Raw genomic sequence first — 25,858 nt, 5'->3', positions numbered from 1 at the left:
ACAGAGTTCAAATGAAAATTCATAAACAAGAGATTTCTGATGCTACTACTTTCAATATTCCATATACTTGAATTGAGGATGATTTATCACATGATCATTTAGTCTGGCACTAAGGATTCAGATTTAAAAGTATTGGTTTTCCCTTTATACTGAATTTTTTTTAAGGTGACATTGAAAGAGGGGTATTCTGTGTCCTCATTTCAACATTTCTTAATATAAGCACAACTGGGATGGAACAAAGAGTTTAAGAATAGCACTAAGCAAGCCTTTATGGTATAAAACACTCCCCATTAAAAGAAAGAAATTACCAAATTACCTGTCCTGCCTGAAATGTCAGAAGCTTATAAGAAATAGCAAATCTAGTTCTGTACCAGTGCTTCTGTCTGCTCCGTGGCTTTTACAATATCTTCTGACTTCTTACAGTGTTTAGGCTCACCTGGAAGATAAACAAATGTGATTGGCAACGTGAATGAGGAAGTTAACCAAGTCAAGAGAATCTGCACAGCCACAGACAGACAGAATCTAGTTCCTCAAGATATTTTAAGGATAAAATGAGGTTTCAGTCACTGCTTCCTTTAATTGCTTTCTCACCAAAATAATCATCAGCTTGAATTAAATAATCATTATGGTTAATCACAAGGCAAAAGATAGAATGAAAGCGGTAGATCACAGCATGAGACAAAACTATGAAGACTTTTACATGAGTGTGAATAAAGTGGGTTTGGTTCATTTTTTTGTTCCAGCTTATTGAAAGTCAAAATTCACCCTCTGCAAAGCACTGTTTAAATCCTCTTTACCGTAGGCTTTCAAATCAGAGTCTAAGTTCCTCCCAGATAATGAAAGATGCCAGTGTCAGGTTCTAAGAACTAAATTCAATCAGACAGGAGAAATGACACAGAGTAACACAAGCAGCTTTCAAACTAAGTGATACAACATGAATCTCAAGTAGAGAATCATAGAATTAAACTGTTACTATTCCTTCAGTAGCTTTGAATGAGTACAGCTGAGGAATTTCTACACTGAGATGGGAGGCAGGGTACAATCTAGCAAACTCACAGTGTTTTTTACTAACTACATATAGTAACTTCTCAGTTTTATCTGCTGGATAGAGAGATCCCACCAGTAAGAACTCTGACTTGAAAATGTCAGAAAGAAAAAGCATAGAAGTCTCAAAAGTGGAAAAGATGATCTGGGAGAAGCTTAAAAGTTATAAAAATAGTGAGGGGAATATTTTTGAAAGCCAGAAAACTAAGGTAGAAGTAGTTGAAAGAGGAAGCAGATGATGCATGATCTGAAAGGAAAATTGAAAGATGGTGGCGAATTGAAGAAGAGGCTGACTGTTTAGAAAAGAGAATAGGAAGAGAGGAAAGAAAACTCAAGTGAACAAGCATGAAGAAAGAAGAAAATTAATACCTACAAATCTGCCATGGCTTCACTGTAAATGAAGAATTGCTACTGATTTCACCTTTGTTTCACTACCTTGAATTTATGCAGAAACAAGCAGATGGGCCATATTCCCACAAACAGCATCCTACACCACTCCTTATTTTCATTCAATTTAATGTAGGTGGAATACAGACAACCAATACTTCAAAGGCTTTTAAAGTTTCAAAACTGGAATAACATTAATAAGAACAAGGATGTCTACAGATCTTTCAGCCTGTGGCTCTTTTTGGAGGGATTTAGCAAAACTTTATTAGCATTATTATATGTAAAAAAAAAAAAAGCTATTTATCTAAATATTCAGATTTTAAATTTGACACTTGAGTTTGTGGAAGTGTGGAAGCCTTAAAACAAGACAATTCACAGAATCATGGAATATGCTGAGTTGCAAAGGACCCCCAAGGATCATCACATCCAGCTCCTGGTCTCTCTCAGCACCACTTCCAAGAATCGCACCCTGTGCCTGAGAGCCTTATCCAAATGCTTCTTGAACTCTGTCAGCCTTGGTGCTGTGACCACTGCCCTGGGGAGCCTGTTCTGGCATCCAACCACCCTCTGGGTGAAGACCCTTTTTCTAATATCCCAGGTGAACCTCCCCAGCATAACTCCAAGCCACTCCCTCAGGTCCTGTCACTGCCACCACAGAAAAGACCAATGCCTGCCCCTTCTCTTCCCTCATAAGGAAGCTGTAGCTGCAATTAGGTCACCCCTCAGTCTCTTCTTCTCCAGACTGAACAGACCAAGTAACCTCAGCTGCTCCTCATATGGCTTCTACTCCAGACCCTTCCCATCCTGTGGCCTCCTCTGGAAGGTCCCTAATAGCTTAATATCTTTCATATATTTTGGTATAAATTTAAAAAACTAAACAGTAACTTCTAAGGCGTATATAGTTTTCTGTTTGTACATCAAGTTTTTTATGCGATTAAAAAAAATGAGATTGCTAATGGCTGTTATCTTCTATACCCTATCTTTTTTATAAACACATTATTTGCTTTTTCAATCTAACCTTCCCTCCATCCTTATCCCATGCCTGAACAGGGCTGCCTTCCCTTAGTCGCAGGCTCCTGCTGTGCCCAAGGAGCACCAGGGAAGCAGGCAGCACAGCAATCTGCTCCTGCTCTGCTGGGACACAGAGGTTCCACACTCGCTGAGCCCCACGGGGCCACCACAGCACTGAGCAGTCACCAAGCATTTGCCTGGCACAGGTGATCCCTTGATGCCACCTGCAGCACCATAAATCAAACTGGCATGTGGATGCCTGGATCTGCCCACTGCTGTTTAACCTGGCTGTTCTCCAGAGGCTCTCACTGGCTGAATGCTGGTGATGTGGAATGCGCTGCACACTCAGTGGGACTGGGCAGTCCTCTCCTGTCACAGAGAGTGAAGCTACTGGCAATCCGTTTTATCACAGATTTATTATCTCCCTTGCATTTTGATATTAAGGATTAATGTGGCTATCATTACGAGTGAGGAGTTAAGTTTGCCAATTAGCATTTATAAATCATTGAAATGTGGAGTCGTTTAATTAAACATAAGCAGTTTTTAAAATTAATGTTCTAATTAATAAATCACTAAGGAGAAAAGGAAAATCATCACTTAAAAAAAAATCACCTTATAATAGTTTCATTTAATCTTGTACCATTCAATTAAATTAAAGTGAGATGATGGAAAGGAAAAAAGGTATTTGTGGAGAAAAACAACATTCAGTCCCAACTGCAGTGGTGGTAGCAGCGACCCTCCAGTCTTCCCTTTGCACCAACCTGGACCCACGGCAGAGCTACTCCTGTCACTAAAATGTGATGGTCTACAAGAGCTACACCTAGAATGAGATGTGACACAAAAAGCAGAAACCAGCCCCTTTTATATTTTTTAAATGGGGAACCCCCTCATCATAGCACATCCACAGCTCCCAAGGATGCACACACATCATCTTCCAGTGTTCCCCAACTGCTGTAATTGAATCACAGAAAACTTAACTGGATTTTCTGCTTTTTATAAAAGACAGAACAATGACAGCTAACATATGAAATTTCAACCTGAATAACCATGTTGCTTTTCTTTTTCCTTTCTATCTCACCCTCCCAGCCCTAGCACCCACAGGTGCTCACTTCTCCACCCCAGGAGTCAGCAAGCACTCTGGACATCCCCTCTAGCCCCCCAATCTCAGGACAGAAACTACAGAAGTAGACAAGTCTTCTTCTTGGAAGAAACATGGAGAGTGTCCTGACAGATGTATAGTGTCTCTTAGAATACTCAAATAAGTCTAACTTGTGAAATAGAGAAAGGTCATGTGTTTGCTACCTTCTGCTTGCTTGAAGCAGCATTCCATTGAAAATGTCTGATCTTGGTTAAAAGAGTCCAGTCTGGATCCACTGGACATCAACAGAGCTGCAAAAACAGTATTAAAAACTGTTTCTTACTCATTTAATAAATTTCTCAGTTTGAAGTTTCAAAGTACAATGCATTCTCTAAAAAATTTCCTGCTTTAGAAAACAAATGAGATTAGCATGCTATAAGATAAGAAATCTCTGTTCTCATTGGAAAGGTAGAATGTAAAGATTGAAAGGTGGAATGTAAAGATTGAAAGGTGGAATGTAAAGTTCATGCAACAGCATGAACTAACTGCATGCAGAGTTTTATCTGATCTTTCAATCATTTTTGTTGGTCAGCCATCTGAAGACCCACAAGTACAGCTAGCACCACAACTGCCTTCTGCCAAGTCTGAAAGATAAAAGATGCAGCTTTTCCTACAGCATTCCTCATCCAGGAGATGGAGAACTTCTCTAAGGCACTTAAATTTTAGGCTGAGCTTTAATACAAACCTGTTGTAAAAAATACATGTTAAAAGATAAAATGTCAGTTATTAGACAACGTCAAATGCTGTGAAAGTAATTTTAGTGTAAATATTTTGATTTAGGGCCCTAAATTAACCATCTGTTATTTCTGATGGAAAAAAACCTGTCAACAATAAAAGCATGGAGCCATGGAATGTGGAAATCTAGAGTAGGTGGGAGTTCTCCATAAAAAGGTTTTTTGAGAAATATGCCAAGTCATATACTCATGTCTAAGCTAAGCATTATAATCACTGCAATGCTGCTGCTCAGACAATGCCATACTTCTGGCACAATATTGCAAGGCTTACTGTCATTAAAGCATTAATGAGTTTCACATTTTAAGTAAAAGTGAGGAAAAGAAGTGTCATTATATCCTTGATTCTTCTTATTACCCTAACACTTCAAAGTTTACTCTAACTATAAGCAAACTCAGAAAATAAAATGAAGATGTACAGTGTCTTCCTCTCCCTTTGATAACATCTATACCTCATGGCTTGGGCATGTTGCCCTTGATACTGTGTTGCAATCTCCAGATACTAGACATGGTCATCTTGTGATAAAATACTTACACTCTAAAAACATATTCTAACATTTCAGCGATGTTCTGGCTGCTCCACTTGTCTAGCAGCTACAGTCAAGAGACTGATCTTCCTGATTAAGTGAATGACACAGTCCCATGACTACTACAGCTGGCAAATTCCCTCTACTTAAGCTTAACTCTTAGATTCACACTATGTTTGGTACAAAGGATGTGGTTTACAAAATAACAATCATATTAGGTACCCAAACTAAGGGGAACACATATTAATAGTGTAATTAATTATTAAAAAAGAAAATGTTAAATAGATCTGTTCTGAATAAGTTCACCTTATTCTTTAAATTATTCTAAAACCATTCTTCAAGTTCAACTAAAGTATATTCTCTAAAGAATTTTCTAGTAGATCCCAAATAGCTGATATCAAGAAGTTGATATTTTTTAATATGCTTCTATTTGATGTTTTAGGATACTACCACTTTTACACAGGCCTGAACAAACTGTCCTGCGCTGATGGTTTGTCCAACACCTTATTTCAGTATTTTACATTGCTGTTGATGTTTGACAGGGAGATACCAGACACTGCTGCAGCTTCACCCTGGACAGCTCCACGAGACTGGCTTGTGCTCTGTGATGAAGCATTACCATTCAGTGGGTCTGTATTCTGGGTCTCTTGCTGGGCATCGCTGAGATCTTTCTGGTTCGGATCAGAGTTAGTGCATTTTTCTGAGCTGGATTCATCACTCAGTGGAGTGTCCAAAGAGACTACTTGTAGGACGATGGATCTGGGAGGACAGGCTGTACCATCACTCCCCTGACTACTCTCATTTTGTGTCCTTGTTGCCTCTTCCTGTAACTGTGCATCTGTGGAATTTCTGCTTTGGTCTTTTTCCTGTTCACCAACATTTTTCACAAGTTCTTCTACAAAGAGGGAACAAAATAGGTGAGTTAGATAAGAAGGATATGCCACAATTTTTTGATTTCAGAGTAGTGACATATAGAGCTGCACACAGGAGCACTGTGAACATCAATTTCTGCATGAGGCCATGCCCAGTGTTTAATATGGGTCAGATTCTGCTCCTGATTGCACAACTGCAGCTGAATGTAGCAGTCCTCTTTCTGATTTGATGTCTAATATGTATCTCTTTTTTGGCCATAATACAGAGCAAGGAGCATCATCAGACAACAGTAACCTGAAGGATGGGAGCAGGAGGACCCCTTCTGCAGGCATGTCCCTCTGCAGTGGTGTTACTGACACAGGACTAGGAAGAGCAGAGCTCATCAGTTCTGCAAGAGAGAGAGGGCATGGAGGGGAATGCCCTTCTGGGGATGGGGCAGGAATCAAAGCTGAGGGGAAGCCCTGAATGAAATTTGCCTATCAACCTGGAAAGTCCAAACCATCCAGTTGGGAACAAGCTGGAACAAGCTATAGGGTGTTATGTATGTGCTGTCCAGTACTACTGCCATTTTGGCTAAACACACATCTAGAATGGGAAGGGACAGATATGGGGGAAACTGTGCTTCAGGGGACAGCAGCAACAGGAAAAAATAATGTTTGTGGAAGGCTCTACTCCTTACTTTATTGCAGAGACCCAGAGAACAGTACAAATTAAATGGCCCAGAGTAAAAGGAGAAAGAACAGAACAGCACAGAGAGGTGGCACCAGGAATAACTAGATGAAAAAGAAACTGAGAATGGAAAACTTGTGATGGCAGGTGAAGTGTCCAACAAAAAATAAATGCGCCATCTTCATGGAGGGCCTATTTTCTTGCTATTGTAATCTGCATTTCATAAATTTGGATTTTAGAATCTGTACACTAGTATAGAAGATACCAAATACTGTCAATTTAAAAAGTTAGCATTGCAGTTTGAACAACATGGGCATAAAACAGCTGCATGATATTGCACAAAATTTCTAATTTGGATGTTAGAAATTACTAAGGAAGGAAACCAAGCATTGAGATACTGATGGAGTTCAACTGGCAACTCCCAGAACTCTGATTTTGAGTGACCAGCCCAAATGCAGGCCACGAGGGATTGCACATGACAACTGAAAGATAACCCAGACTGCAAGCACATTTTTATTGCTGTCAGCATTTTGCACCACCTCACTTTTCTAAATCCAGACAAAAGTTCCCCCTGAAGTACAATTTGGTCGGTGAAATGGGATGGAAGGGAATATCTTCAAACCCGATGTGCAGAAGCACAGAATGATTAATTTCCTTTTTTTTTTTTTGTCATTTATGCCTTCTAGTACACTTTTTTAAGAAATCAAGAACTTTAAAATTTGAGCAATTTCTACATTGTTAAACCATTTTTTCCAAAACTTTAGTGTCCTGCTTGGTTTAGATTCCAAATCTTCTGCAACTTAGACAGCTAGTCTTTTTCTACAGACTTCAATGTAGCTCTTACAAAGAAGAGGTTGGGTTAAAGCCATTGAAAAATATGCATATGGAACTTGAAGCAAGCTATGTTCAATCTAGAGACATTATTTAAAGCACCCGTCACTCATGATATAACCTACCTACATAAAGCTTTTTTCCTAAGAAAGTGATTTATGTGCCATATTCGCCTCCAAATGGCACAACTACAGTACTTTCCTTAGCTTCATAAAAAAACTCCAAGAAAATTAAAATATAAAATATTTCACATGCTGTTCAGATGCATCAGTAAGTTAAAAAAAGCAAAGCTGAACTACGAACACACATAAAACTGTAAGATTAATGTAGCTCATGCTGGTGAGATTTTTTAACTAAAAACCTAGTAAGAAGAGAGTATTTTTCTCACTGAATATTGTTTTAGGACTATTCTAGCCAGAATTCAGGTATGTCTTGGTGTAATTGGATGGCTGACCATTTTATTCTCAAATAAGAAAGTTCAGAATATTCATACAAGCAAAATCCACTGTTATTTTTTGTTCATAAAGGTGCATATCCAAACTTAAAATTGTTCTTATTCACTCCTTAGAAAACTTAAACTGGCAAATGAAGGTTAAAAGTTTAATTATAACAGCTCTGATGGTTTGTTCCTCATTTATGTCGTTATGGTCTCCAATTTCTGTGACAGTCCTGGAGATGATTCGAGATGATCTCAAATTTGTCAGTTTAAGGATACCTAAACCAGAGCCAAACTCTAACTCAGGACTAACTGATGGATGGAGCTTTGAAATGAAGTAGCTCTGCACCAAGATACACTTGGTAATATACCAGACAAAAGTGAAGCCTTTTGCATTTAAACTGGTGTAAGACTACAGGACCACCACCAGGAGTGCCTGGTGGGAGTGAATGAGACTGAGAAGCCTCAAGTACAAAATTCTCTATGATGCTGTCACAAGTGTCACTAAGAGCCCCCCCCTGTTTTCTTAGTATTAAGTCTTTCACCTGCTCGATGTCTGACTCTATGTTCTGACTTGCTTTGCTCCCCTCAGCTTTAATCCACTGCTAGAAAGATGAAAAATGCTGGGTTCTTATGATGTGTCAGCCACTTGTGGAATATGCTAAATGTGCTGGGAAAATGTAGATTTCTGCTTTCTATAACAGCTAATAATTGTACTCTATAATACATGTGACCTTTATATTGCATATAATATTTGGAATTCTCTAAAATTTCTGCTGTCCTATGTCACTCTGATGAAACAGAATTATCTAGCAGTCTAAATGAGGCTGAGACCAGGACAGTGACCAAATAAGTAGAATTCAAGCAGGGCAATGCTAAAGTAATCCTACTAGTGTAAGAGAAATGGAGCTGGCATGCTGTCTCACCCCCAGTGCTGTGCAGGAGGAATTGTAATAAACACTGTGGCAGTCTCTGCCTCCAGCCAGCCACAGAATGCCAGGACCCTCACCCTGCACTGGGCTTCTGGGAAAAGCAAGCTCTCCCTTCCTATGGGCACATTACCATGGCCAGCCAGAGATGGAAAAGGACTCTGCTAAATGAACCAGGTAATCTGGCATTTGAACAGTCTCAATAACCAATACAAATAAATAGATTAATAAGATATAAAATATTAAACAACCACCTATCTTGGCCCTCAGAAAAGTTTTTGTGTTTTGGGGTGTGTCTGTTAGGCACTGAAGAGCTCGGGGACTGTCAAAGCCATTCAGATAAAGGCAGGCAGGAGAACATTGTGCAGTGCAGTCAGCTCAGCTACATGTTGTTGATGTTGCTACTGGTTTTGCTCTCTCTGCTTTAACTTGGCAAAAGTGCCAGGAGCCAGGCCTGTTTGTGTATTTTTCAGCTGTTGGGTTTGTTTTCTTTACAAGAATCCAAGTGTCATTCAGCAAAATTTGTGTGAACTCCTCTATAAAATAAATGGATTCTATTAACCCTTCTCATAAAGGACTGTGCTTTAAGGCAGGAAAGAGCACAGAAATGCAGAACAGTCCTTTATGGGAAGCAATAATGGCATTTGACACAAACATGATAGAAAGGGTGTCCTTCCTCCATTGTGTTCAGGCTGTTGGCAAAATAACTGTAATACAATATTTAGTTTGGAAAACTGGCAGGACTTGTAAGGCAATAGCCAAATTTCAGAATAGCTCAAAAATTCTGGTACTCAGTAATTTTGTATTTGCAGAAAATGTGTTAACTAGTGAAGGCAACTTCTTTCCTCTCTTCTTTTAATCAGATTATACATTTTTTTCACTAAGCCACTAGGGTTTTTTGTTTTGTTTTTCACTTAATAGGTGTCAGAAAATTTAATTGATTTCTTTAAGTTTTATTTTTATTGTTTCCAGGAGTGAATGGGAGCACTGAATTCCTATCAGTCCAATGAAAGACTGCAATGTCCATGAAACACTAAAACTGCCACACGACTCAATCTCTAGCCCCAGCTGCAGCAGTCTGTGGTGTCCCCAAAGAACCCCAGATGCCCTGGAGGTTCTGTACTATCAACTACCACACTGCTTTCCACCAGGCCTGTTTGTCACTGCCAATGTGTGCAGCAACACTTTCAGGACATGGCCCAAGTGGTGAGGAAGCTTTGCTACATTTTGGAACTTTCTCTTCTGTATATGTCCATCAACTTTCTTTTCTCACCTTTCTGTAGTACACAAAAGAGGATTCAACTGCTGTGACCTGCACAGTACATGGCTTGTAAATTACCTTCCTCTTTACAGCAACTGCATCACTTGATTAACAGCAATAGAGAGGAAAAATACAAGAGCCATGTGCAAGCAGGACATCTCAAACCAGCTAATGGCAGTGCCTGTAAATCCCAGTAAAACAAATATCTGCTCAATCACACTGCTATTGTGTTGACAATAAGCCACAATTATTAACCCTTACGGAAAGACATGATGACATGAGAGTTTTGACAATTAGGAAACTACTGAATTAGAGAGGAAAGCTGTTAATCTTCACTAGAATTAAATTATTTGAGGACTCTGTAATGAAGAATGCTGCTGGATGTAATGGAATCTCTGTGTATACTATGACAAACTTTGATTTCTAGGTTTGTCTCCCTTTTTTTACTGTAAAATGGAATTCCAGAAAGCAGTGACAAAATACCCAAACCAGGACAACATGGGAAGGAAATGTACCTTTCTAGGAGACATGTTCTCACATCAGCCATTTTAAAGAAAAAATTAAAAGACCAGGACAGAGTATCAAAATTCTTCAGAGAAGGAGAAGACTGATCCTGGTGTCTCTGGAACTACCAAGTAAGTTTAAAGATGCGTCCAAAAGTTCCCAAACAACCATGATTATCCCCAACCAACCTACCATTTTCAAATCCAAGAAAATATTGCAGTAATGCACAGAGTAATTTAGGTACTGATTCCTTCCACTTTCTACTCATCACACCAATTTCATCACAGTTATAGGAGTATATAAAACCACTGCAAACCATGTAATCCAGTGGCACTTAATGTTACAGCATTATGTCATATAGAAAAAGTAGCAAAGACTAAACTAGCTAATTAAACCAAAACTTTTCACTAAAGGACTTGGTTAAAAATAATTTGTGAGTTTATGGTTTCCTAGAGTTGCTACCTCCACCTTCTACTTCTGTTTAGCTGTAAGCACAGGGTATTGAATGCTGGAATTTTTGGGACAGGGAGTGGAAGGGACATGCTGCTGTGATCCTGCTAGAGGGAAAAGGGTCTTTAAGTGATGCAGACTGTCATGTGCAGAGACAGGCCAGCTCTCTGATGTGTATTCCAGAGAGATCTAAAACAGGTTCCATTATTAGGTCAGTTACCATTCCTTTGCCTGTGATTTACCAGGTATTGCCAATACCAACCATTTCTTCCTACTCATAGCTCAACCCACTCCTTGCATTTACTCAGACCATGCTGAAAAATTCTTCTTTTCCCACTTAACACGTTTCTGAATTAGTTCAGAAACTGTTTATGACCCAAGCATTTTAGCACTGCAATTAAAATCACTGTTACTGATACTAGATGGGACTCCTTTAGCCTCCTGAATTGATTAGTTTCCAACAGAATAAAACCGTCCATTAGGGGAGATTTCATGTGCCAAACTGTCAGTCAGTTTCTGTGACTGTCACACACATCCTCCCACGGCCCGCCCTTCCTCGCGGCTGCTAAGTCACATTAACATGCTATCAGATCATCACTCTCAGATTTTCACATTTCAGCAGCTGCTACTCTCTTCTTGTTAGTGAGTCTGCAGAGAAAATCTTTCAGACAAAATGGAGCTGAGCCCTGTGGTTATTGTGACTGGAAGTATGCAGAACTGAAAGTGCCCGAGGGGAGCCTGCAGGTACCCTGCACAGGTCTTTCAGAAGAAACATTTGTCATTAAAAATTGCTGCCCATGGGGGAAAAAAAAGCTGATCTCTGCTCCAAAGATTCAATAGTTGTTATTTTGTCACATTTTTAGCATCAAAATTAAGCAGAGGCCAGTGTGAGAGACTCATTCAACCTCACTTATTTTTCATCCCACTTTGATGAGGTCAGCCATCGCAGGCATACACTTTCAATCCAAGCAGCCCAGTGTACTGCCAAAAGTGTTGAGGACAACATTTGTCACTGATGTCTTTCCACACAGATAATGCAAACTTGGTTCAGGTTCTGTACCACTGAATTCTTTAGAAGAGTTTAAGGTGAGTTTTAAGTTTAAGATGAAAACAGTAAGTTTGTAATACAACTGCTGTTGTATTATCCTGAAGATGGGCCCATTTGATTGGCAGCTGGACTTTTGGTGTGCTGTTCTGCATACCCTTGTGTTGTCACATGGCCTCAGGTGAGTGTCCTGAGCTGCCTGTGCCTCTTTTCATTATTAACAGAAATTAATGATACTTTTTTATCCCTGTAACTTTATTTACAATGATACCTACTGAAGAGATTAAAGCATGTAAATCAGCAAGTATGATGATTAGTCTGTACCCTTACATTCTGTTAAGAGTACCTGAGCTTGCCAAGCACAGACCAACTTTATTATTAAATCTTTGGAACAGTTTTATAGAACAAACCAAGTATGAATAAAGGAATAAACACTGTATTTTTAAAATATTAAATAATTTTTTTACAATTATGTTCTAAGAAGGGTACTGTGAAGGATCTTACATGGTAGTTAAATCTTTCCTGATAAGTTTTGTGCTTCTTACAGCTTTCTCAGTAGGTCAATAACTTTCAGATCTTAAAATCCACTTAGAACACATATTCTCTAATGAAAGAACCTCTCAGATACATCTGAGCACATTTACTGTCCATTTGCTACAATACAATAATTGCAAACAGCAGCAGAGATCAAGAATATATGTTGAAAAAAGTTCAGGATGAAATAGTATCTTCATCACTGTATTGAGTTGAACAGAGACAGATTATCTGGTGATTGGGGCTTGGAATATTAATTAAACATCAAGGCTTTCAAATTAGAATCCCAGATGTTTGATCATTATGGTAATTCCCTGTTAACAGTACTCCCTGAAAGGCCTGAGAAACATTCCTCTAATTCTCCAGTGGTGAAAGGTTGAAGACCCTTAGGCTATAGAGCACTGAGCTCCCCTGCATCAATTACACAAGTCATGGCCTTTTTAGCAAAGTGGAGCCATCCTATTTACTGAGCCTTCTGTTAAGGATGCTTTCAAACAGCTCAGTGCTCTAGATAGATAAGAACTTCCCTTACTAACAGAGGCCTTTCCAAAAAGCACACTATTCCTTGCACAAGCTGCTTGCTCTGAATCAAGCCTCCACAGCAACTGTCTTTTCAGGGAGAGGTAGTGCCAGCATCTTCAGGACAGCTTCCCTGTCAACAGCACTGTCACTGAGAATGAGTCTTTTCCTCTGGACTACCTGGCACAGGAGTCAGACCATCTCCTCTGGCTCTTGCTAAGGGAGCCCTTGCTCCAGCTGAACTGCTTCCCACAGGTGCTACACGTGTAACCTTATCCTGAAAAGCTGGCATGAGTTCAGGTCATCCTCAGGAAATTATATGGAATGTTGCTAGTTTCCTTTCTGTACTCCTTGGGCATCTGTAGTACTACATTTTATAGAGACAACTTCTCCTGAGCCTGTGAACTAAACTGGGAACAATATCTGCTGTTTGCAGAGCCCATTGACAAGAATGCAGATGGCTCCTTTAACAGCACAAGCTCTGTTTGTCATAGGCAGCTCAGGAAGTGTGTTTGAAGATCTGCACTGAGAGCCAGCCTGTTTACTACCACAACATGGTCCTCAAACATGTCACCTCAAGGCATTCAGCAATTTGTGACTTGTCATGAATTATCTAGCTAGGAACAATGAGAGCACCACTTTCACCTGGCAGTGATTTTTCTCTACATCTCTTCTCTCAGTACATGCTCCTACTAACATACAAATAAAGCACAACTTCATACACATGCCCAAAGCAGCCTAAAGATTTTTCTCTGACATGGAGTCAGAGAAAGTAGCATGAGATCTAGACAAGACGAGACTAATCATCTGAAATTCAAGGGCTCAGGTTATTGACTTACAAGCTTAGTCAAACTTGGTTAATCTGAAAATAATTTAAAGGGAAGGGAGACGTATAACAATATTTTTTATTCTTTACTAGATGTTCATTTTGCACAGCCTGATTAAGGATTTTCAACCTTTGCAGGGTACAGCTTCAGAGCAGATATACTGGACCAGTTGAAGACTCCCTTTTCCATTTAGTGGCAAGGATTATGTGCTACCTCAGAAAGTCCTCTACAGAAAGCTATTGTTACTTAACAAAAAAATCTGCTACAGCAGTCCTCAGGGACGACGTATGGACTGTGGATGCAGACATTCCATTCCAAATGAATGGAACATGTAACTTCCACAAAACCTATCAAATCCACCCCACAGCTGTTAATTAACAAAATATCAATGTGTACTCAAAAGTATTTGGATTATTCACAAGGTTTCCTCTAAGGCTAAACTGGCACCCTGAAGGTCTCTATGCCATACTCCAGTGAACTGCAGATCTTGCTGCAAGTAGCCTCTTTGTGGCAGCAGACTTCTATAAATCTTTTCCTCACAGAGTAGCTCAAAAAACAGATTCAGCCACAATCATACAGAGACAATATCGTTCCTCAGGCGCTGGCCCCAACACCAGCTATTGTCACTTACCCATCAGCTTCCCTAATGTATGTTTTACTGCAATTCCATAACTCTGTTCAGGCAGTACTTAGACATGCTTCATTACTCAAGTTGATGGAAGAAAAGGAGGTTAGGACAACCACAATCTCAACAAAATCCATTGAGCCTTGAGCATTAACCTCTCTGGTTGTCAGAGTACAAAGTATGCCCAGTTTCCTGGATTTTGCTGGGCCCCTCATTGATATTCACTGCAACCTTACCCAAAGTAATTTTTAAATCTCTTGCTGCAAGTAGCTTTGTGTTTTCGATGCCTGTCAACAGTACAGTAAAACTGGGCTAAATATATCATTAATTTATAGAGCACAACAAAGCCCTGGGAATGAAGTGGAAACTGCCCTTTGACAGCACTGTACCCCTCCAGAACAGCAGACCAAAAAGCTGATGCACCAGAATCAAACTGGTTAGTTCTGTGTAACTGGAGATGGCAAACTTCCATACAAGTTCTCCATTCCTCCATGTTGAAGGACCTTTCATGTCACCAGCTCAGGGTTGCCTGATTTCTGCAGGCTGTAGCTAAGTGGCCTTGGGCACTCTGATGGTCTTGTATCATTACTAACCACTGCAAATTAGAAGTTTTTTCCTTTGACCAGCCATTATTAGTTGGGCAACACCAAAGGAAGCATTGTATAAACTCTCAGGAAGAAGAGACAATATTAATGGAATCCTCTGCTCAGATGCCCCTTCCACCTGACTCTTTCAAACCTTTGTCACAAATGATGTGTGGAAGCTTATTCTTAATATCCTTCTAATGAGAATATTCATTTGCAATTTAGCACTAAATTAGATTTTATCACTGTTCAGCACTCTTTTTCTGTCTTGTCTGACACCTCTTTGGGAAAAAAGACATCGATTTGGATGATGGGATAAAAACAAAGCTGGCACTGGGTTCCAGGATATCACTCCCAGCTGTCAGTGTCAGGTCATGTACAGCAAGACCAATCTCAGCAGTGAAATGCTATGCTGAAATATTCCAGGTACTTACTAGGAAATAACACAGACTGTGGACAAAATACTCCCAAATGGCATTCACTTAACCTAGATTGAAGCTATAAAGTCTTCTCAACAATTATCACTCAGGTGATTGAAAAGCATTTCACTCAAGTAACTGTAATTTCAGGCAATTTTCAGGTATGGCTTATGAACTGGGATACTCTGTGCAGGTTTGGATTTATCAACTATCTACTGGCAAATGAAGAGTCACTTTTGGCTTGCTTGGGCCTAATGCATGCAGTGATTGCCCAAATCTTTAGATCCACTGGGTCATTTAAATAATTGCCTACAGCATAATCCCAAGAAGCCTGAAATACAGAATTCTGCTATATACAGTGGGGAACAAATAGCATTTCTAATAGCAAAGTACAACTTTCATATTTCTGAGGAAATGTGGCAGCACACGCCACTTTGAATTGTTGATTTTGGCATTTAAAGCAGATGTCAGTGTAAGTTACAATTAAAAGTGCAAGAATGTACATTTCTAAACCAGACCTCTGAAGATAAGCTGTGCAGCACAAAGCCTTATTGCACAGGCTGTGAGATTTATTCCCATCCCCTAACCACCTACACCTCTTTAGACCCCCTGGGAGAGCAAAACAGGAGCATCTAAAACAAACATTAAGACATAAAATATACGAGTACAACACAAGTATGCATTTTTACAGGTTGATAGAAATTAAAAAACGAACGTAGGTGAGGTCTTAGGGAGTAACCTATAAAAGCATTCTACCTTAACATGTCATACCTTCTGCTGCTAATTCTTTCCATCTTTCTTTGTTTGCTTGAATGATCTTCATCAAGTTGTCCTTGAAGGCCCTTAGGTCTACAGTTGCTAGAGAATTTTCTGTGTGAGTCCCTCCATCACCTGTACTTTTAAACCCAGGTCGTCTTTGTGCTTCAGCATTGCTTACTGTTCCCAAACTATTTTGGCTGGACAAGGGAAAAAAACCCCAAATTATAAACACAGTCAGCTAATTTTAATAATACACAAACAGTTCATGTCAATCAAGTTGCTTAGGAACTAACTTGAACAGTAGTTTTTATCAGAGTGTGCCTAAGATACAAGATGTCTTGCTGACCATTTCCCAGGGAATACTTGAAAAAAAAGTGACAACTGAAAATACATTACTTGTAATCCATTTCTTAAAAGAATGTTTACACAGACATTTTGGAGTAGCTTCTTAGCTGTGTTTTTGCATGATGAATGGTATCTTTGGTTCTCACAGGAAAGACATCTGATCATTATTTTTTGACGCATTTAAAAAAAAGGAAAACATGACATATATGACAGGTAAGTTTTGCTTGAGCTGAAAATTCTCTTCAAGTTACAAAGCTTCAAGTATAGACAAAGAAAGATGTGAGTGGCTTTAAAATTCCCTAAATAGAGACAGCAGCTACATCTACAGGTAAGTAGAAGTGAAATTATCCATATACGTATATGATGGAGAAGGTGGGAAAAAAAGAACGAATGCTCTTTTTTTTCTTACAATTAAAAAATAAGACCTATTTCCAACCTTGTGCAGCTACTCATGTCTTAATAGGTTTTGTTTACTCAACTTTGCTGCATGGTTTATCTCATTGGTACCACAGGCAGATATTAATAGACATACAAATGGGTTTCCATTAATCAGAAAATAGTTGCAGTGAACATAGCAACAAAAACTTCACAAGAAGAGTTAACTGTAATTTCCATGTGCTCCAGACATATTGAAGGGGATAGAATGGAAAAAATAGGCCACAATTCTAGTGTTTTCCAGGCACCATCTCATGGTGTCCATGCAATAGCCTGTGTGCAATTCTCTGGCTCAGACTTCTCTGTATCATGCTACAGGCTCTTCACTCCCCTCAAAAGTGTGGCACTTGATTCCATACAAAGAAAAAATCCCTTTATCCTCCATCTCACATGGGGAAGTTTTGCTGGATCATAAGCCTCTTTTCATTTGCCACTCAGTCATGAACATCAACCAAAAATGAAGCCTGAAGCTGCTAATCATTTGCAGCTGCTAATCACTCATTTGTGAAGGAATATGCAAACAAATTATTTATCAGTAATACCTTAGTTTAGCTCTGTTCCCCAAAACACTAAGAACACCATCATAAATACCTACTTCTAGTAACTCCTACTTGCTTCTAGTAAGCAAAATCTAGGAAAGCACTAGGTTCACCCTTTTGATACTGAAATCTAACTAATGCCCAGCAAATAAAAAATTGCCTTGCAGAGTTATCACTTAGTAACCTCAGTGAAAGCTCAAATCACAGTTTCAAAATGAAATATAAATATGATAATAGAGGCAGTATTTGTAAAGGCAGTATCTGATTATTCAACAATGCTTTCAGCAAGAAGCCGCTCAAAATACACTCAAATTACACTGTTGTAGCTACTTTGCCTTATAGGAACAGGAATTTCAATAGCCTATTGGAAAGATTATATTTAAAATGTAGAAATAAATTTCACGGTTTTTATGTGTTTATTCTGATCATTACTGGGATTTTGCCTTTGTATATGTACAATTGTTCAGTCAATGGGGCAGAATAGCACATTGCAAATACAACACAGCCCCACAGGGTGGCAATACTGCACAGCTGTTTGTTACCTTCCCAGCTCCAAATAACCGAGATCACTCTGAGAATCACATTGTTAGGATTACTATGGGAGCTCGTGTTAGTTCAATAACAAAGCAGCGTATTCATACCTGGGGGTCCCAAATGCAGGACTTTCAGATTTTGTCGCTTCCTCTATAAGAGGCATAACAATTTTCTCCATTGAATCAGTAAGAAGAGAAAATGTTGGTTCTACTATGAAATCAATGAAACCTAAGGAAGAAAAAGAGAGAAAATCAGGTTTTATATTTCCACAAGTCTCAAATCTAAAAATGAATACTTGCTATTGGGCTGATTTTCTAACTGCAGGCCCAATTCAATATACTAGATACTGCTAGTACAATCTTGAAGGAAAAAGCACAATTGAAACAAAAAATGCCTGAAACTGTATAGATATAAGTAGATATTAATAATTTCAGCTTTTCATTCTTTTTTCTTGTAAATTTTATGCACTGCTGAACACACCTACCATTTGAAATGAGTATTAATTATTGAATAGAAGGGAAGCTACTGTTGAGCCAGAGTGCTACAAGCCATGCTGTCTCTTTTACCATTCGGAGCTTCTTGCCAAGGAGTTAATATTTCAAATTGCTGTTTATTATTCTGTGGAGGTAAAGTGTTATTTCACAGTGTGTAGGAGGGTTCTGTCAAATCAGTGAAGAGAACAAGTAATATCCTTAGGAGACAGCATTCATCCCACAGTTCTGAGATGTCAGCTCTGAACAATGTCTTTTACATTCTAAAGTGCTCATCATGGTATGGAATGACACAGTGAGAGAATGAAGCATTATTCTCTACTGAGCACTTAACAGAAAAAATATGTTAAAACATGAGCTAGCAATGGATTTCCAGATGTCTTCCTGCTCTAACCATGCAACACAGCATGAAGATGAGCAACAGGGAGTCAGTCTATAATCCAGCTTCTCTTCTGCAGTAAATATGATGCTTAAGTATATTGGCTTCAAACTCCCAGTGAAATGGAATAAAGGATACAAAAAGTGACTGACCCAGGGAGGCTTGACCCTCTGTAGTTTGACCCTGAGACACTGATAGGCTTACTTGCAGTCCAGAGGGTTGATTTATTAATTAGCTTTAAGGTGAGATGCATCTACAAACTGGTACTTTCAGATTATAATAGAGAGAGACTTGTGAGTTCTTAAGCATGAGATAAGCAGTTTGAGGACATGATTTGCCAGACTCTAAAGTGTGTACAGTAGAAGCTGGGCTTATGTCCAGTATCTTGGTTAATCCCTCTCCTACCCCTCCCTCACATATGGTGAAATTACATCATGTTTTGAGACCAGCACCATTCTGCTGCAAAAGCACAGGAGTTCAGTGAACAGATAGGTGCAAAGAAATACCTTCCACATGATGGAATTTTGAACATTCCAAATTCAAAATGGGTAAATGAAATGTCCTTGTGAATTTACATGCTCCTACACAGACAAAAAAGAGAAAAACACAGTTTGTCATTACCTATTTGAGACTGAGCTACCAAAGTGGACTTGCGGTCACAAAGTGGGGAAAATTGAAGACCTAAAGCAGCCTCCTTGTCTCCCTGTAAACAACAATGTTTAATATTATAAGCATATATTTGATGAGAGACAGAAAGACAAAGGAATCTGAATATTCTTAGTAATATTCTTAGTATTTATTCAAGATGACTTCATTAATTTATATTCTTAAATAAAAACAAGTCAGAGGTAAATCTTCAAATTTTGATTAAGTGTCTAAATTCTAACTTTGGCACTTTTATGTAAAGAAGTTTACTGCAAGTTCTCCTCATCAAGGCATCTGCCAATGAGATTTAAAATACATGAAGTCCTTGTATTCATAATTTAGTTCTGCTGATCCAGATGTAATGGCACTAAAGATACTTAGACATGTTTGTAATAGTATGCCAAATGCTGAGTGCTTCCTTCTATTACACTGGTTCATCCAGCATGTAAAAATCCTTCAATGGATTTACTCATGTCAAGTGTATGAACCAACTTGAACTTGTTCTCACTAGCAGGCATGTCTCTCTGCTGCTGAAGCCACAAAAAATACAAATTCAGTTTCATTACAAGGATGATTTGTACAACCTAGCTCTGAAGCTTTTTCAGCACTCAGCAGATTAGAAGAGTCTTTTTTGTTGCAACAGTCTTAACAGACAGGAGGGTGTATCTCCATTTTCAGCATGGTAAACCAACTGATTTGCAAAACCTCAAAAGAAAAGTCCTGTGGCACAAAAAAAACTCCAAAAAACCCTGAAGAGACATCTTTCAAAGGAGATTATAATTAGTATTGCTGGACAAACCTGGCTGCCAGAAGCACTGATATTACAGATAGAGGAAAACCTAGCCTTGCAAGTCAAATAAACCTATATATTTGTCATGTAGAGTGCTGTTAGATGGTCATTCAGTGGAGAGCACTGCAGGAACATACCATTCTCCCAAGGAAAACTGGGAAAACATAAACTGATGGATGAAGGGGGCAGTATTAACCTTCCTTAGTCTTTTTATCATCTATCACTGAAGTATATTTGGGAAAGGTTTAGAACCATAAAGGCAGTAAAACCAATCCAGCCACAGAAACAGATGCAACTTACAGATTGCATTTCATGTGAAAGTGGAGAGCTTTATCACTAAGGTCATTACATTTTATACTGAAGTGTTAATAATTTGAACTCAGGGCATGGAAGAACACACGAACAATTGCTACTAGGAGCAGTGGGAGTGGCATCTCCATGTAAATACAGGGGCCAGATTGCAATATCATATAAACTGGATTTTTTTTTGTTTGTTTTCAAGTAGTTCCAAGTTATGAATTACTTTGCAATCAACATAATATCATTAATACTTAAGTCATCTAAATCTAAGACTGTAAGTTGTAATAATGGACACAAAACTGACATTTAAACCAGTTAGAATTTGATGAGATCTAAAAACAAGATACAAATCAAACAGTAAAAAAATTCTTTGTCCAGGCTACGGACCCGCTTTTTAACTCTCTTTTAATGTCTCTGGATCTATTCAGACTGAGAGTATAGTACTACAGGCACTGTGGTACTTCTTTGAGTTACTGGAACTATGTATTTCTTTTCTTTTAAGGATTTGAGATGGGTGGCTGTTTTTCTATTTTAAACAAGTAACTCAGATTTTCCTTGGTATTGCAATATACTTTCTGTAGCTGTTGCTATTAAATTTAAAGTGTTCTTGGGCTTTTTTTTTTTCCTGAAGTTAACACTGGCACATATTTTAAACATTAGCTGTAGTTAACAAAGTTTTCGTCAAGGTGAATGTTCATTTTTTTGCTGGTGAGCTTTGAAAGCTGCCTGTGAAAGCCTTGGATTTGCATCAGCCTCTTTCAGAATCTACTGCCTCTCCCAAAAGGCACAGAAGTAGTTGAATCTTTAAAGAAGAGGAGGAATTAAGGGGTTTCATATACATTTGCACTACTTCATCTTGGTAGTCATGGATTTGGAAGTCCCAGAGATTTCTATCACACAGGCTCAGATCAACAGAGCAGAGGATGCACAACAAGCCAGTGCATGCAGGAAGTAGGAGACCTACTGTGTCTGTACTGCTCACTGCATTTATATATGTGCTGACACTTCATCACATTTTAAAAGTGCTGGAACTGCTCCACACACATTGTCCTTAGCAGTACATGGAAAGAATTCTGCTTCTGATACACTCCCCTGCATCCTGGAAGACTTTGGTATTTTATAGTGCTGAGTTGCATACACATATTCCTTTTTACTTGCTATTGTTAAATGCCTTCTCGAGTTCTTGAGCAGCTTTTTTGGGATCCAGTTACTTCTTCTAATGGATGGATAAAGGAATAACTAAAACATTAGCTGGTCCTATGCATTCAGTGACCAGTGTGGTACTGTTTACTGCTAATGCTACCTCCACTTGGCTGGACACATTGCCTCACTGTCCCAAGGGCCCTGTCTAGTCTGTCTAACTGTGTCTTAAATGTTATTACAGTTGGTCATTTTATGACTTTTTGTTGGGTAATCTGTTCTTCCTTTTCGCTCTCAAGTTCAAAATCCTCAAAATTTCCCTTGACAGAGGCAGACACAAACTCATGACTGCTCATTATTTCCATAAAACTCAATCCATTCGTTATTTATATTAAGGCACCAGCTCTCCAGTCTGCCTCCCCAGTCCAGTCTAGAGTCAAGGATGCCCAATGCTCCCTATAAGAATTCATATGAAGAATCTCCAGGATCTGAGCAGGAACCTTATATGGCAGATGGGTCTAACAACCTCATGGTTTAACATACTTTCTTTTTTATTCTCTGGTCCCTTTTTCCACTGTGACCCTTCTGATTTGAAAATGTCAACATATAGCAAAATAAAGACAATCAAGCTGAGCAAGGCATAGAGTTTTCCCTGATTTAAAATCTGTGCATAACTCTAGAAATTGTCATACTGAAACTGGACCTTGATTATCAATTGTACTTCAGTAACTGTTATGCTGACAATGTGCATGGTCACAAATATTGATTACAGAGAAAGTATTTTCCCTCTGGAGAAAGGGTTTTTTCTTTCACCTGCTGAGGTGAGTCAAAAACCGACAGCAGTGACACCAACATCTGCTGGGTTTTCTCTTGGAATTCAGTACCTCACAGAAATAAAAAGGCTTTCACAATGGTATGTCTTCATTTTTGGTTTAGGGTATATGGTCACAGCATTAACAGGATGGTACTGTCTAATCTCTGGCTTTGGATCAGGCTGTTATGAAAGCAACACCTTCAGATCTATGTGGCATATGCATGGCAAATACTAGCAAGGAAAAGAAATAGAGGGGCTTTCTGAAATGAGGACAACTTTTTGCCTTCTTTCCTGAACATGAATTCTTCCTATTTTCTCTCATCCTACCCTTCTGGTGCTTCTTTATAATTCAAAGCATATATAAATCTCTGTCTACAGAATGAAAACAGCTTGACAAGTTATATTATAATTGAAAGGAAAAAAACCTACTACAACACTCAGAATACTGATATCAGCTGAAATAGATAGAGAACTATAACCATTTTGTCTTATTCACACACATAAAAGTTGAATCAATGTCAGTGGTATGTATGAAGAATAAAGAATATATACTACTGACTATGCCTGTCAATCACAACCAACAGCAACCTTGCTGGCAGACTTAAGAAAATATTCAATCATGTAACCATTGCTTCTTGAACTAGATGTATTAAAGGATTTTAAAAATGGCACCTGTCGAAAAAATTCTTCCATCAGGGCCATGGTCCACCGGTAGTGCAGCTCCCAGGATTTTGCTGGATGGCTTATGTCTGCTGCATGTAGAATCAAAGACATGGCTTTGGCTTTGTCTACCCTGTCAATTCAAGGACATGCTCCAATTATCTCAAAACAAAAGCAACTATTTAAATTCTTTTCTTGAATATGAGCTCATTGAAAGACTACAGATAATGAAGAGAATGGAAAACAACCTACCCCTGTGCCTGCTGCAGAGTGTGTCGCATTGTTTTAATTTGTTGGAAATGACCCGACATGTCTGTAGACAAGACCATCTCAATGACCAAGCTACGCAACTCCCTAAGAACAATTGAAAGCAAAATGACTGATTAAAATTCATTTATTCTATGTATGGTACATTTGTTTAAGCGGTATTTGTTAATTTATAACTTTCAAAACAACATCATGGGTTTTATTACGTTTTTAAAAGCATTTAAATAAATTATTAACAACTTGAATATTGTATCCTAGAGGGATTCTGTGAAAGCAGTGTACCTCAGAAAATGTACTCTGCAATCATTATTTCAGAGCCACACTATTTTGTAAATCCTATTTCCTAGTGCATAAACTAATATTACATGCAGTTCTCTCACCAATTATAAGTAATTCCTTATTTTTTCCAGCAGTAGAGTATTCAAAAAACAAGTTGTTCTCTGGCTTACCACCACACAACAGCATACATTTTTACTGCCCTCATGTTAGTGAAGAGTGTGCATAACATTAAGCCTAGGAAGAAGGCTGTGGAAACACTCACAAGAGCAAGAGGTATTACATCTGAAATACTATCAACATTTCACCAATATAAGATCATTATGACGAACTACCTTTCATTCCAAAAGTATTGTAATACCTATTTAACGAATCAGAACAAGTTTGGGATTAGTAATTTATTTCTGTCTTGGTGTTATGATTAGAGATGTTTTAGCTTGTCCAGCTTTCTATTATATCCATATGAAACTAATGAAATATGAATCATGTAAGAAACTTTATTCTTGTAAATATTCTATGTAAATAGAAAATTTAATTAATTTTGTCAAGAATAATTACTGATTTAGAACATTCTGTCTCCTTGATGTAGAAAGATCATGTATAGGCCATGTAGGACTCCAGTGGGTCTTTATATGCTTTTTAAATGGCCTAGGAGGACAAGTGGTGTTTATATGTATATGGGGAATTTCCCACATTAAACCTTTCATTATGTACCATGTATCTTCATGAGCACATCCCCAATCTTAAAGATGTCCAAGTATCAAATAAAACAGTAAAATCCTACTTTTGTAATTCTTACTGATCTTTCATACCATATTCATATGTTTGACTTAAGTAAATCAAAAAACACGCAGGTTTTTTCAAAGGACTATGCTTTAAAGAGGTAATTTGCAGTTTCCTTTAGGGCGATTAGAATACTTTGTTATAAAGACTATCAAGACTTTTTTTGATCCAAATTAATTACATATTTAAGCAGATATTTGTTGCTGATTTTTATGTATAGATTCCTGACATGCTTTAATGTAACTGGATAAAGACTCAATGCTCTCACTTCTACTCAATAATATGCAGCCATAGCAACTTGTGTTTAGAAAATGCCTTACCTTATCTGACCTCATAATGAGACACTAATTATTTTGCATCCCAACTGTTCCTCCTCCACATTGCTTTGAAAGTGTACCCTTCAAAAACAGTCAAAACCATTAAAGAAAAAAAAAGCAAAACAGAAAACCCCAACGAAACAAAACAAAAAACTCAGCTAACACTACAAGAGGAAATGAGAGCTCTGCATTGTTAAACCCTGTTGTTTTTAAGACTGAGATAATTTTCACTTCTCCTTTCCATAGGAGATTTTCTTAGGAACATTCAATGTCTGAACTTTTCAGAGTAATCAGAAAAATCAGAAATTAGTACACCCTTACTCAGAAGATACCTCACCCCTACTACGCAAGACACACACAGAGAAGCAAAACCACACTTACAGTTTATTCATATTGTGATGGCAGGAGGAAAAAACCCCTAATTCTTACCTACAACATCTGAATAAGGATCAAACAGTACAGCACTGTCCTGTCACACACTCCTGAAGATTTCAGACCACTAAAAATCTGCTTAACAGCAAAAGAGAGACTCCTGCAGTTGTTAACTGCCTGTGCCCATATCCACCACAATCCGACGCTAGAATTGAAACTTGATGGGGAAATGGTAGGTAAAGCTCTACTGGAGCTACAAATGCTTCATCTGCTATCATTGCACAGAAGGTTGATCTTGGGCTGATCTCATTACCAAATTGCTTCCCAGGGAAAGAAGACTGTCTCAACTTCCACATCATGAGACCTCAGCTGGTCTCATAGGTGACTCCTGGACAGAAATCTCTCCCAGTCCTCATTAGGCAGTCCCCAGCTACAAGCCTCAGGACAATACAGATACCTGCTGCCACCCAAAAAGACACAGAGATGTTGTCATACTTGAAGGGAAGTGGTAACAATATTCACATACAGAACATGGCAATCTTTCAGGCCCAATATCAGATGATTAGTGGGTTTGAGTCTATCACCTCCACTTAATTAAATTGTCATGTTCTAGGCTGGCATCCTTTCTCAACCCTCCCCCAGCCACAAGTCCTACAGATAGGATACTG

At 38.5% G+C, this 25,858-nt stretch overlaps 1 protein-coding gene across 4 annotated transcripts in view; it reads right to left on the bottom strand.

The window, feature by feature from the left end:
• PDE1A (phosphodiesterase 1A) overlaps positions 1–25,858 on the bottom strand; it is a 144,523-nt gene that overhangs the window by 3,156 nt on the left and 115,509 nt on the right. For 2 of the 4 annotated variants that reach the window (XM_054515452.1, XM_054515453.1), the window contains 7 exons: positions 23,428–23,529; positions 23,188–23,308; positions 19,448–19,529; positions 18,064–18,184; positions 16,116–16,300; positions 5,389–5,733; positions 317–436 (listed from right to left, as the gene is read on the bottom strand). In XM_054515452.1, the coding sequence (XP_054371427.1) occupies positions 360–436; positions 5,389–5,733; positions 16,116–16,300; positions 18,064–18,184; positions 19,448–19,529; positions 23,188–23,308; positions 23,428–23,529 (1,033 nt within the window). In that variant the 3' untranslated portion in view covers positions 317–359. The remainder of the gene's footprint in view (positions 1–316; positions 437–5,388; positions 5,734–16,115; positions 16,301–18,063; positions 18,185–19,447; positions 19,530–23,187; positions 23,309–23,427; positions 23,530–25,858) is intronic. The other 2 variants (XM_054515454.1, XM_036386807.2) reach the window with 2 other exon arrangements.

This window comes from Molothrus ater, chromosome 7 (assembly GCF_012460135.2).
Source record: "Molothrus ater isolate BHLD 08-10-18 breed brown headed cowbird chromosome 7, BPBGC_Mater_1.1, whole genome shotgun sequence".
NCBI lineage: Eukaryota > Metazoa > Chordata > Aves > Passeriformes > Icteridae > Molothrus > Molothrus ater.
Note: the sequence above shows the minus strand (reverse complement) of the source record. Positions and strands in the feature narration are given on the sequence as shown.